The following is a 15,199-nucleotide window of genomic DNA, read 5'->3' on the forward strand; positions in this document are numbered from 1 at the left end:
AAACTTAACTAAACAAACTCAATAAGAATCTCTACATTGGTTTCAATGCAATAAACTAACAAAAAACAAAAAAACTCACAAATAGTCTATTGATTTCAAATAAATGAACAACAAAATAGCTAATTAAACCACAACCAATCATTTAAGAAAACCTAAATATATATAGAAAACCAAATAGTGAATTATATAAGAGAACTACAAACAAAACAATAAAAAAGAAAATAAATTAATTACACATAATTATAATTTGAGTGCCAAGCTATTAAAAACAAAACCTAAATAGATAACAACCAAACTCATAATAATTGATATACAGAATTGATAATTCAAAAAAAAAAATTAAATAAATAAAATAAAATAATTTTAATTTTTCATGTAAATACAAACAGCATTTAATTTCATTATTTAGTTTTTTTTTACTTCCATTTTGTAAATAATACAAAACCCTACCATTATTCCCTCTGAAAACTACACAAAATACACCATTCCAGAAAAAAACTAAAATTTTACAAAACTGCAAAGCAAACAAAAACCAACAAAAAAAACAATAATAGAACCAATAGTGTTAACGAAGTAAATTAAAAAAAAAATTGTCTAAGGCTTTTCTAACAAAAACTAGAGTGACATTAAATTTCACTATTGTTTGGCTCAAAGGAAATTCCTTTCAATTCATTTACTTTGTTCGTGGAAAAATAAAATTTGCAAAACACCCATAACCTTTGGCTAAATTCAAAAGATAATACACCATACAACATACACACTGTAGTGCCTAATCTCCCCCTTAAAAAAAAAAAAAAAAAAAAAAAAAAACACAAAATATATATAAACTCATTTATATACATATATTTATACATAATAAACAAAAATACTGTAATAATATTTTATAACACGAAAAACGTACATTAGGTTAAGAATTAAAAAACAAAATATATACATATATAGGAGGAAGAAGAAGAAAAACAATTTTTTTAAAACTCCAAACCGGCAAATTAAAAATTTATACCAGATTTAATGAATAAATCATGTAACCAAGCTTACACAAATGCAAGGAATATCTTTCAGGCTTTGTAAGACAAAGTAAAGCCCCAGTAGTAAGTTATGCTAACCTTAAAAAAGTTAGAGCTTCTTTAGTAACAACCAGTTAAAAAACAAACAGCATGTAGCTCAGTATGGATCTACAAGATTAAAAAAAAAACAAACAAACAAAATAAACAACACGGAATAGAGAAACAAGAACCCGCAACCATTTATATAGATATAATAAACTTAACTCAGACAAAGTAGTTTTTGCATATCCCTCAAAACAAAATACAAGAAATGATTAATAAAAAAAAACAAAACCACAAAAAAATAAACATTTTTGTAAACGGTTTAATTTTCACAAGAAAGACTCATATGGAAAAGCATATTCCATTAACCATGACCACATACACATACCACAACAACCAAATCACAAATGATTTTTAACCTTTCCGAAATTATTTCTCCCAAAAACTATAAGACCATTATAGGTCTCTGGAGAAATCAAAGGAATTATTTTTACCATAATTTTTAATGTTATCAAATATTCATTATTCATTTAGGTTTTCATAATTTACTTATTATTAGTACTTATTATTATTATTATTATTATTACAAAAATATTGTTCCTTTTTTTAATTTGAACATTATATTAAAATTTTATTTAGACGAATTTGTACAATAGAATAAAAACAAAACAAAAATAATCATAACCATTCATTACACCCCCATAACCATCAAACGCTCCCCCAATTACTAATAAAATAGAAAATTCATTTTGTTTTTTTTTTTTTATTTAATTTAATTAATTTACTTAAGAAAAACAACATAAAAAAGACAGAGATAAAATAGTACCTAATGGTTGAAAATTTAAGTTTCCTATGAGGCTCATTTTTTTATTATATACTGAATATAACATACATCTCTATGTTTTTATATTCATTGCAATAGTTATGACATAAAAACAGCATAAATAAATATGTATTATTGCAATACATACACACACAAATATTATCAAATGCCCTAAAACAAGATTATCATACTATTTCACAATATAATTAATTAATATAATTACATAATTTTGTTCTTTTTGTAAACTTTAATCACCTTTTTTTTCAAGTATAAAATTGTATTGAGAGCAAAAATATATGGTGTTTAAAACAATAATATAAAAATATACAATGGTACCAATTAAAATGTTAATTAAAAAATTTTAAAATGTACTACTTTTTAATTGAAGCTGAAAAAAAGAATGGTATTATATGTTTCAATTATTAATTAACATTTAAACAAAATTTTAAAAAAATTGAAAGACATAATTGTTTCAGTAAATTTTTTAAACAAAATTAGATTCAATTTTAATTAAATCAAATTATTTTTAAATTGATATATTTGTTTAATATTTAATAAATAATATTTCGTGATTGACCGGATAAAATCAATTTAAACAATTTCGGGATCATCTAATTTCGTAATTGAAGGCCAAAATACAAATACTTTTTGTTTTCAATCACAAAATTAATTGATCCAATTAATTTTTGATTGAAATTTCTTCAATCGCAAAAGTGATAATATCAATCACCAACATCAATTCAAATATTAATTGATCCAATTAAAAAATTAATTGACATTATTAATTTTTTTTATTAAAAATTAAAAATTGTTTGAAACAAATAGTTTTTTATTTTATTGATTTTTGTTAAATTCAATTAAAATTCTATTATTGATTAAAAATAAATATCAGACTTTTCCGAATGGTATTTAACCCGAGACTCAAACATCGATTGGTAAACAAACTAATGTTGTTGTAGAAGTGACACTACCTTGGTTATTTTTGTCAATATTATAATATTTTTTATCAATGTTATACATATTTAATTATTGTTCTCAATATGATTTTCTGCTAATATACTTTTGCTTATTTTCATTATAGTTTTCTTATTTTTAAGATTTGAATTTCTACATAAAGACATATTTTGTTACATTCCTTCTTAATTTTCTAATAAATTTCAAAGAAACAAAAAAAAAATAGCTGCAATACGTTAAATTACGTCAATATGTTCCTACAATAAAATATATATTATAGTATATATATTTTTTAATAATTACATATATATATACTTAAGAAAAAAAACAACAAAAAATAATACAATGACACTTGCAAAAAGCAACAAAAGCTAACTAACAAACAACCAGAAACATATGTTATGTTATTAAAACAAACAAATTAATAATAAAAAAAGCAAAAACAAAAAAAACATTTTAAAAAAGAACCAAAATTATCATCAACAGAAAATAAAACTTAGTTTTATAAAAGCATTACATGTTAAGAAACAAAAATATAAAGTCTTTTTTTTAATATTTAAAAAGACCGAGAAGAATAAACTAAGCTAAGCTGAAGTATTTAACATATACATTCTTAAAACTAAGCTGGAACTAGTAAAAAAACAATTGCATTGACATACATACACCCAAACACATTCATATAAACATATATAAATGTTTTAACATAATCAATCATTTAATGTCATTATAACATATATATTATTATTTTTTTTTTTTTTGTAATTTTAATTTTATTTACACAGCATGTATTTAAATAATTTTAATATTCGTATTTCTTTTTATATTTTATTGACCACAAATAATAAAGCAACATGAAATTTTAAGTTCCCATTATATTTAAACTTAAAAACTATTTAAACATTTTTTAATTCTAATTTATTATTAATAAAGATTTTATTTGAAAAAAAAAACATAAATTAAAAAAAAATTGATATTTTTATTATCAAAAATTTCGGAAGGTTAAAATTTGTATCCACAGAAAATTTTATAAATTATACAAAACAAATATACCAGCAATGAGATGAGGAAAATACTAAAGGGCACATCCCATTAGCCTAGACTCAAAAAATAAATTTAATTTTATTTTGGAAAATAAGTCATATAATTTTATTATTGAAACTCTAGGAAGTTATTTAATATTCCAGATCCCATACACCATAGAAAAAAATATATAAAACTAAAATTGACAAAAAGAGGCACATATACACCCACAAATACATATAACATTTTAGGCCGGCTATTATCAGGACTCCTTGAGAACCCCCCAAAAAAATATTTTCTCTTGCATTCTTTTAATAGAATTTTAATAAAAACAAAATGGAAAGAAAATTTACAAAAAATGCATATCATAGGTGTAAATTATGAACTTCAAATTAATACATTTACCCCATTTACGAGAATTACATACATACATACATAACGACCCCCTCCCCCTAATCAGAGAAAATCTATATAATTTTCCAGCAAAAGCAAAAAAAACGAAAAGAATAGAAGCTGAAAAAATACCCACAAAACAGATGAAGGTTGCAATTTAGAAGAGAAGCTAACTTAAACAAAAAAACAAAAACACATATTTAGAAGAAAAAACCTCAGAATTATAAATATATATATATATATATACACTTATATGGTATATATATATATTGAAAAAATATACCTATAATGAAATGCGCCGTATTGAAGCTAATGAAAAATAAAATTGAACAGATAACGGAATACCGAAAATTTACTGAATAACAAATCAGAAAACCACAACAACCAGAAATAATACTGAAACTGATTTTTATTGTAAGGAAAACGTGTTACGTTTTTTCTACATATTTTATTTTTTTGCATAAAACAGAAAATATAGTTATAAACCAACAAAAAAACGTATATTGAAAAGAAAACCATTTTGAAAAAAAAAACAACAAAAACAAACAATAAACATTAAATATGAAAAAACAAATTGATAATATGTTGTTTTATTATACTAATGATATGGAAGTGGTAGCTCTTATCACCTAATATTAACCCTCTAATGCCCCAATTTTTTTGCCAACTGATTAAATTTTCAATGTTAACGACACGAAAGCAAGAAAAGTTAACAAGAAAAATTTATACGGTAAAATTCAGTATATGCTGCAAATCCTCTTGAACAGTTTCAACTAAGTTTTCTTTTTATTTGATCCGTTTTTGTTGTCTTAAGGTGTGTTTTACTAAAAGCTTCCTTATAAAATGAAACACGCCTAAAGGCGGGCTTGGGCATTAGAGGGTTAATTGACTGTGAACAAGCCGATAAGGGATTTTCGTTCTGTACAAAAGTAAAAAAAGAGGCTCCAAAGTGGAAGGGTGTCATCACACTCGAAACGTTGATTTTTTCAACATTTTCAAATTTTAAATTGTAACAGCAACTCATCTACTTTTTAAAAGATCGTCTTTTCTACCTTTTCAAAAATTGAAATTGCCTCAAAAATGAGAATTGTTTCATTACTTTTTAGATTCTTCTACTTATACTGTTTTCACACTGCAGTAGAAATCTCGTTCTTATTGTCAATATCACTTTACAAATATCGAGTGTTCACACTAACAAATATGACGATTTCGTATATTTAGTGGATTTGACAGCTGTTATTTTCCTTTGGTTTAGAAATAGAATTCTCACTGAATATTTTCTTTTTTTAATAACAAAATACCTATGCAACAATTGTTTTTATTTGGTTTAACATAAAATGCCCAGAAAAATTGTTTGATTTTTTAATGAATTTTCCCCAAGCACATTATCATCAAATTTATTGAAATACATTAAAAAATTAAAGGCCTGGTTATAAATCCAAAAACGTACCGTTGCGTGAACATTGCACAACGTAAGCGTATCGTAGGATTCAGAAAAACAAACAAAAACTTACGTCTCGTGTTTGTATCAACTGGTCAAAAAATAATAAAAATAATATCGTCGAGTGAAAGAAAATGTACTTTGCGTGAAGAGATAGAAATTTGAAAAACTTAGATTCATGTATAGCCACATCATTCACTTTAAATATAGAAAATCAACATTTTCCCGCCTCCTCTTGATCCTTTGTTCACTAGATTAGCGATCATATGGTACGTGTCAATTAGGCATTAGCCTAAAAATTTTACGATGCCGTAACGTCATGGCAACGTTACATTTTTAGATGCATAAGCAGGCCTTAACTGATACAATTTTTTAATTATATTATTATTTTAAACCAATTAAGAAAATGGAAATGTTTTACATATTTAACTAAAATATTAATTATCTCAATTAACATTTTAATTTAATAAAAGAATATTTCCAACCCAACAAAAAAAAATATAAAATCTAAATTTTATTCGGAAATAATTAGTTCCATACACGGTTACCAAAGTTGTTAGAATTCAACCAAAAATGGTAGATTTTTTACTGTTTGGTAGTAAATTTTGACAAAATTTTCTATAGAAATAAAATTTTTACAACATTTTTCGTAGAAATAAAATTTTGACAAAATTTTCTATAGAAATAAAATTTTAACAACATTTTTTCTAAAGAAATGAAATGAAAGAAATGCAAGATGGGATTTTTTTGTTTGGTAGTTTTTTGGTAAAATTTTCTCCAAATGTTGGTAGATTATTTATGTCTCGAGTGGATCCATACCATTTATTGGTTTATTAAATTTTGACTCAAATCTAAACAAAAAATCAACTATAATTAAAACGGAAAATTCATAAGAAAGTGCATTTAAACGAAAAAAATTTAAATAAGTATACAAAAATAATAGTAAATAAATAAAAAGATGTTGACGTAAATAATAAAATACCTCAATTAAAAAATTAATTGAATTTTTCGAGCAAAATGAAATTAATGTTTTCAATCAAGTATATATATATATTTTTTTTAATTTTTTTATCTGATTGGTAGTATAATTGAAGAAATTTGAATTAATAAATTAATTGATTGAATCAGAAAAAAATTTCTCCACACTTCTATTACCTGACTTTTTGCGATTAATAATTTATACGATTTACTAAACTTATATTTATGCTATTTATTACTAGTTTATTTTATTGACTGACACGATGATAAGGAACACCCTTGTTATCGTTTCGCTCCTTTGAGCTCTAATATATGTTTTTTAATTAAAAAAATAAAAAATTTTCTTCATAATCAAATTTTTTGATTATTTTTTTTATTTGAAACCGTAAAAATTTCAGTTGTTTTGCCAATTAATTTTTTTATTGAATGCGTGAAAACTGCAAAATATTTTCCAAATACCAAAGATAAGGCACCTAAAATTATAGGACACTAACTGTACAGAACAATAAGGACAACTTTCTTAAAAATAAAGAAATTTTGATTAGAATTAAGCCTACAAGTTTTGTTTTCAAATTTTACTGTTTTAAGACTCTCATTTTTGAAGATATCCATCCCTCTGTTAAAGTCGTTTGATTTTGAAGTAAGGCTAACTCTCTGTTTAATGTAAAGAACTTATTTTAAAATTAAATGAGGTATTTAATTACTTAAAAAACTGTCTGCTATTTTATTTATGTTTTTTTAAATATGTATGTAATACCCAGAACCAAGATCTGAGTCGATTTTGTCCGTCCGGCTGCACAGGTATTTTTTGTTCAAAATATAACTCGTAATTGAAGCCCTATCGTCTTCTAATTTAGCATAGGCTTTTACTTTGGTTCAAAGGCAATATCTACTGATTTCGGAATACGTCGATTTACTTTAAGGAATAGCTGCCATCAGACACGTACGAGGAGGCGGGCCGGGGGCCCAGTCCTTGAATTTTTTTTGCACCCATAGAAAATTGTCTTTATCAACCAATGTATGGGGAGCAAATTCTAAAATCTGGTACTCATTGCTTGTTGTCTTATCAAATTGCTATGATTTTTTCGCAGATACTGTTTCTACAGGAAAAAATGGAAATTTTGAAATTTCTAATTTGTTGAGAAAAAAGAATGTGAAAGTTTTCTTATATTTTATTCTTATATTTTCATAGTTCGACTACCACAAAAAAAACACAAAAACTTCAATAAAATAAGTATGAAATAATCTTTATCTATTATTTAACTTTTTCCAACAATAATATTAACATATATTTTAAAACTAATCTTGCCTAGTCCTGGCACAGGATAATATGGTAAGCTTAAAGTAAGACAAAAGAAAACCCAAACAATCCTTTTAGAAAAAATGGTATATTTTTATTTTTGCCTTATAGCAATATCCCAAATTCAAATTCTTTTCTCAACGTTGTTTTAAATGTTGTATGTGTGTGTAAATTTGTTAGTTGCATGTTCATTTGTGTTTAATCAATCATTGGCTTTGACATTAAAAAAGACTAACCCCTAATATACTGCCCTAGCATATAATTAAGACGAGTTTAATGTTAATTTTGTTTTTTTCTTTTTATTTCTGTTTACTTTTTAAGCTTTTACGTAATTTTGGTATGGCTGCCAGATGTCCAACACCATTTGCTTTCCCATTCACCCCTCTGGGCTTGAGTTTATTCGATATTGATCCGTCCAGAATATTGACAATGTTACACCATCAGACATGGTTGGCAGAAGAGGCATTAAGGTGAGTATGATCCCAATACGAACAGATGCTATTATGGTTGATGATTTTTCTCTTACTTTGTATTTCAGAAATCGTGGTTTATTGACTCCTCCACCCACATCAAAAGATTTCTCCCACCGCTACAATCATTTAAGCGATCTACTCTCCAAAGACTATCATCCCAACCATATGCATCCCAGCACTGCCGATCTATTAGCCCGATCAACACCTACTTCAGTATCCAATGATTTGGTCAGCAAACAGCAACACCGTTCCATACCACAGCAACAGCAGTACAAACAACAACCACCTTTTAATATACGTTATCCATCGCCAAGTGCATTTTTCCATCATCAGCAAGCACAAAGTCCACACCATCATTTGCAACAGCACCAACATCAATTACAGCCACAGAAGCTAATAAAATTAACTCGACAAAATACGCCATCTCCACAACAGCATCCGGGTTCCAGTTCTATGCAGTCCCTGCACAAGACCTGCGAACGCTCTATGACACCTTGCCATCCCAAGGAGGACAACAATGATAGTGATGTCGTTATTGAATTGACACCGAACCAGCATGATGAGGCAGCAGCCATTAGAGATCGTGACAGTGGCAATTCGAGTGCAGCCACAACTAGTTCCATTACCTCATCAATGATCTATAAGGATTCCTTAGAACAATTATTGCAACGCCGTCACTCCGGCTCGGCATTGACTGTTGAGTCGGGGTTGAAAACGTATTCGCAAATTTTATTGAACTCAAGCACTCCAACGGATACCTCAAGTTGTAAGGAGAAAAGCTCCTCTTCATCTACCTCATCTACACCGCCACCAACACCTGGTACACCAGGTCAACTTTCACTTAGCCGTAGTAGTTTGTTGAAAAGCCCATCGGATACCTCATCGCTGTTCAGCGAACCCATCGAAGAGGAGACCCGTTGCATAGTGTGCAATGCCCATTTCCCAAATGTTTGGCTATTGGAGCAGCATGCCGCCCTACAGCATCCCCTATTGGGACCAGGTGAGGAAAAACCTTTTATTTGTGAACAATGTGGTCAAACCTATCGATATCGTTCAGCTTATGCCAAACATAAAGAAACCAATCATCGATCGCGTCTCCCCGCGGATAAGCTCTTCACTTGTGACGTCTGTGGCATGCAATTCCGCTACTTGAAATCTTTTAAGAAACATCGTTTAAATCATGCCCTGGAACGTTTACATGGCAAAAAAGGTAAGCATCCATTTGCCATGCATTTGCACCCGGACATGGCCCAGGGTTCTCAGGATCCCTGCAGTCCGTCGATGGGCTCCGATGCGGATGTTGTCGAAGATTTACGTATAAACATCAAAAAAGAGCGGGATGATGAAGATCCACCACAACAGCTAATGCAGCAACAGAGACATGAGGAGGAGAGTGAAGCAGGTGGCGAAGAGTCGACCGGAGTTCTAAGTTACTCGGAAAATCAAAAATTGCAGACCAATTTGAATGAGCTGAATATTATTAATAGCTCTGACGCAATTCATAGTACAAACAAGAGGGTAAGTATTCTATTGAAATTGGCCTTTTCGCTTTTTATTTGCTTATTTTATTATTATTTGTCATCGTTCACCAATCCGGTGAATTCAGCAATGCTTCTAAAAAATAAATTTCGAATTTCAATTTCAATTTCAATTTGGAGGAATAATCCAAGTATGTAATTTCCATAAGAGTTAGCTTATAAGACTTTTTTGGCTAAGTTAGTATTCTCTGTCAACTTAATCTAAAATAATGCTTTTTCTACTTCCCTTGTATCTTTGGTAATAATTGTAACTATAGTTAGATAATATTTTTGTTTGTTGTTCTCATTCTTAATTAGCAACGTCTTCTTAATACACCCTTACCATCCCACATGGAAACGGATCCCTCCTATCATACGCCGCATCAACATCCAACGATTCCAACGTCACAGCAACAACATCACCCACAACATCATTTAGGACATCACCCACATCTGAACTCTCAACTGCCCGGCCATTTGGCCCACAATATGACGGCTATGGCAGCGGCTGCAGCTGCAGCCACTACACCTCAACATCCAATACAAATGACACCTCAGACAGCCCAACAGGCTGCCGTAGCTGCGGCTGCCGCCGCTGCTAATTCCATGAATTCCTTAAGTTCTCTCAATTCAATAACATCGCTCATCAATGCCGAACGCTTACCGAACGAGCAGTTCTTGGGCCTAAATCCACAAGAGGCATCTATATTGAATTTTCTGCGTGTTGATGCCCAGGAAAGACAACGCGATAAAAGGTACGATAGTAAATGTATAAACCGCCGATTAGATTTCCTCTAATATCTCAAATCTCTTTCTCGACTATAGACCTCCAGCTTCTCGTTTCGCTTGCCCCTTCTGTGGCAAATGTGTTCGCTCCAAGGAAAATTTGAAATTACACGTACGAAAACACACGGGCGAACGACCTTTTGTTTGCCTCTTCTGCGGACGTGCCTTTGGTGGCAAATCGGATCTAACCCGCCACTTGCGTATACACACGGGAGAGAGGCCTTACCATTGTGAATCATGTGGCAAATGTTTTGCAAGGGCCGATTATCTGTCAAAACATCTCACAACACATATTCACAATGCTCCACGCTGAGATGAGGTGCGAAGGAGAAGACTCCTTCGCCGTTAGGTATTCGATATTTCGAAATATGCCGCCGGCCCATAATACAGTAGCATGAAAACACATGGTTGCATTCTACAAAAAAAAAACTCAACATAGATCAATTTTTGAAAAGAAGACGGAAGCTAAACTAAAAATTTTAGAATACGTAAGAACTTTGGTATATACACTACATACATACATACAACTACAAAACAAATGGCATATACATACATATATAACTATATTGCATATACTTGTGCATAACAAGTTCCGCTCGCAATGCAATGCAATTAACACACAAAAGTACATTAAACAAAAAATTACACACCAGAAAATGTTCTGTCGCGAATTGACTTCGTTAAACGATTGAGGCGTATTTACAGGAATCTTAAATTTAATACATTTGTATTTTAGATTTTGTTGTCATTTCAATGATATTTTTTTCACATAAATCGTTACGCTAGACATTATCTATACAATATATTTCAAATAAGTCGAAGTCTATATTAACTGTAAAATATTTAATTTATAAATTTCAAAACAAACAAAAAACATTGTTTAGTTATAAGTTTTACAAATTTGATTTGTTTAGGTGAAATTCTAAGGTAATTAGTTTATGCAAATATTGGCCACATTATAAAGCAAATGTTCTATTTGCATAGATATGAGACGATGGCAAACATTTGACAAGTTTTTAGTTTATATGGGAACCGATTATGGGTATTATTTTCTTATTATTTTTTCACTTAAAATCAATTTCTAATATTTTTAAGAAAACTATTTACACTTTCCTTTGAAGTAGTAATTTCATAATATTTCTACAGAAATGAAAACTTAACTGTATTGGAATTGCTAAAAAATGGTGCATGGTGCAATTGTAAGTTGGCATCACTGAAACAACAAACTACAATTTTTTGTCGAATGTCAAATTATCAAGTTGTAATGCAAACAACCACTTCCCCATTAGTAATTAAACAACTACTTCCTGTTTATGCTTATTGCTAAGTTCGTTTCTGCGAAAAAAGTATATCAGCATATATCACAGTGAATTGGGTACCAAAGACAGGGTTGTGAAATTATTTGTTCGAAATGTCTATTCCTGTCTAGTTTTCCTTGCGAAAATTTCAGAGTTGTACACTATCACTCAAACCATTTATTCCGCTCGAACGTTGATTATATGTAGTATAACAGTTTTTCGTGCGAAATCATTATATTAGTACTAGGCTTTAACCAAACAAATTCGCATAATAGTTCGAAAAACGCATGTCATCAGGTAGCATGGTGAACATATTGCTGATATTTTAATGATCACAATTAGAGACTGACGCCGACCCATTTTTGTCGGCAGCGGCTGACACTAATTGTTTGCCTCCGGCGACGGTGGCGACTTGACGGCTAAACCGATATAAATTTGTCAATTCAGCTGTGGACATTTATCCATTATAAAATCAATTTGAAGTTATCCGATTGCTAATGAGATCAGTTTTACAACCAATCTTACAATCAAATTGTTGCAAAATTATTACAGCAACTTGATACTGAGTAGAAGGTTCAACAATTTTGCAAAAAATGCAAAAATTATTAATTCACCTTTCTGATTTAAATTAATATTTTTGATTAATTGGTGACTCTGTATATCGAATAACTGATATACTGCATGTATGAGCACTATATGATATAAGCTAAGTAAAGCCTAGTACTAAGATCACGTTTTCGTACGGAAAACTGCTACGTTTGCACGAAATAACGGCGAAATTTTTGCTTTGAACTCTTTCAACAACATATATATGGAACCAAAGATTATAGATTGTAGGAAGATAGGAAATTAGCTACTGAGGATATCGAACCATTTACCAGATTAGTTTAATACTCGAACCAAACGTGTATACGACAAGTATTGACGTAGCATTAAAATGCAAATAAAAAGAAATAAAGTGCACGAAATAAATTTCCATAAAGGGGAAAATGTATTTTTTTTTCTGTTGCCTAAAATTTAACATTGTTTTATTAAGAAAATTACATTTTTCATTTAAAAAATAAAAACGAAAAACAACTAAAAGATTATAAACATGTATTGAACTAACATGGTAAATGCAATATTTGGTATGGCGCAAGCCAATTTCCTATCTTCCTCAAGTTTATAATCTTTGCATGGAACTCTGGAATTTTCGTGTGGAAAATTCGTCATGCACAAATCAGCTAACATTCCTGTATTTGAGACGCCGAGAATATGGGTCCAAACACAGAGATGTCTTTTGCATACAAAAAATCAGGGGTCCATTCCCAATTTCGGGCGAACAAAATGTTTTTCAGCGAACAAAATGTTCCTTTCCGTAATGCTGGTGACAATCCTGAGGAAATTAAAGCTTCTCTTGGTGAAGTGACACGCCGTTCAAATTCTTGTAAAGAGATCACTTGTCATTGAGCAAAAACGGGCTGCCATTGTACCTAACATAACAAAGATTGGTGTTTGGATAATACGATATGCAAAAATATTATGTTCGGTTGTTTTGATGATTCCACTTTATTATTGTCTCGTGAGAGTTAGCCAATATTTTATTTGGTAGATTTTCGAATTAGAGAAAATTTTCAAAAATTCTAATTATCAAAAGAGTTAGGTAGTGTTACTTTCTCAAATATTAAAGTATTTCGGATGATCATAGCAAAAACATGAATTTTTCCCCAAGGCGTGCCCTTGTATGTATTTCAGAGAGAATGAAAACACAAAAGGACGAAAATTTCTCTTCTACAAAAACAACAAATGTCAACCGTATAGATGTCGCACAATGCCTGCAGCCTTGGTAAATCCGACGTTGCGGTCGTAGAGCTGTTTTGATAAATTCTTTATTAAGGCATCGGCAGTTATACACGCAAAAAAATAATTCTTTCCTCCCAAACGAAATTTTAGACAAACAAAGTTCGTTTCTCATTTGCTTTTCGCTGTAAGGAAGTGTATTTGGAAGAAAAGTATATACTTTTTGTGATAAACGTTTATTCTTTTCCAGGATGTAAAAACAATTTCATAAAGACTAACTCAAAAAAATTTTTTTTTCTGGCTAATTGCATTTTCCCTCATATCTTTCACACTTCCACGAAGATTTTTAGTTCTTAGCACCTTTTTCTGTAATACAAACAATGTAGAAGAAATTATACGATTTTATAAATTTTTAAAATTTTTTTACCTTTCGCCTGGACGGAGAATCGAACCGCGGACCATGCACTTTGTAAGCCAACACACTAACCACTGAGCTATGTACCTGTTATGGTCATCAATAGATAAATATCCATATAAGTTATATTTATATAGCATAGCTTGCGGCGCCCACGAACCGAATAAACAAAGTTTATTTAACAGAAACAAACATTTAGTTTGGCACCGTGGAGCAATGGTTGCTACGTCTGACTCTCATGCCAAGGGTCGTGGGTTCGATCCCTGCTTCGACCAAAGTTTTTTTTTTTTTTTTTACATACATTCTACATATGTTCAGAAGATTCCGAAAAAAATGTTCAACATTACATTGTACTATATTAAATTTTGAACTGTAAAATGTGTTTTATTAAAGACCAAAAGTCAGAAAAGAACAGTGTTTGATATAAACGAAATGGACTCTGTTGTTGTTTCAAAAATAACTTTGTTTATTGAAAAAATAATAACTTTGTAACAAACGAATTTTTTTGGTGATAAAAGTTTAAAATTTTCGAAGCAATTCAAAAAACTCTAACAAAAGAAAAACGTTTTCGGTACACGTTTTCCAAACGTTTTTTTTTTTCTTTGCGTGTAATTTCAAATTGTCTGCAAAAAAAATTTAATAGAATGAAACGAATTTTATAAAAGAACATTTGTTATTAGCAAGTAGGTTCTAAATCATATTTTCCTTACGTTTCGTAAAGCCGGCAGAGAAATGAACTGGGTGACGCCGACGCAAACTGTATGATATTTGAGAGAAGCGCCGACAAAAACTGCATGATATTAGAGAAATTTTCCTCATGACTACCACCTACTGACGCAGCTTCGCTTCACAGTTTTGTCCTCTTATCTTTTATTCTCTCTGTGTATTTCTTATGCAGCGTTGCCAGAAATATTTCACTAAAAATCGCTAGATTTTCCCAAAAAAAATAGTTAAATATTTTTTTGTACCAAAA

At 29.9% G+C, this 15,199-nt stretch overlaps 1 protein-coding gene across 4 annotated transcripts in view; it reads left to right on the forward strand.

Moving 5' to 3' along the window:
• Nucleotides 1-13,014, forward strand: part of mamo (maternal gene required for meiosis) — a 665,568-nt gene extending 652,554 nt beyond the window's left edge. For 3 of the 4 annotated variants that reach the window (XM_075300218.1, XM_075300219.1, XM_075300217.1), the window contains exons 6-9: nucleotides 8,280-8,428; nucleotides 8,497-9,949; nucleotides 10,267-10,703; nucleotides 10,774-13,014. In XM_075300218.1, coding sequence (XP_075156333.1) covers nucleotides 8,280-8,428; nucleotides 8,497-9,949; nucleotides 10,267-10,703; nucleotides 10,774-11,047 — 2,313 coding nt within the window. In that variant the 3' untranslated portion in view covers nucleotides 11,048-13,014. The remainder of the gene's footprint in view (nucleotides 1-8,279; nucleotides 8,429-8,496; nucleotides 9,950-10,266; nucleotides 10,704-10,773) is intronic. The other variant, XM_075300220.1, reaches the window with a different exon arrangement.
• Nucleotides 13,015-15,199: the final 2,185 nt, after the last annotated feature.

This window comes from Haematobia irritans, chromosome 3, assembly GCF_050003625.1.
Source record: "Haematobia irritans isolate KBUSLIRL chromosome 3, ASM5000362v1, whole genome shotgun sequence".
NCBI classification, from domain to species: Eukaryota; Metazoa; Arthropoda; class Insecta; order Diptera; family Muscidae; genus Haematobia; species Haematobia irritans.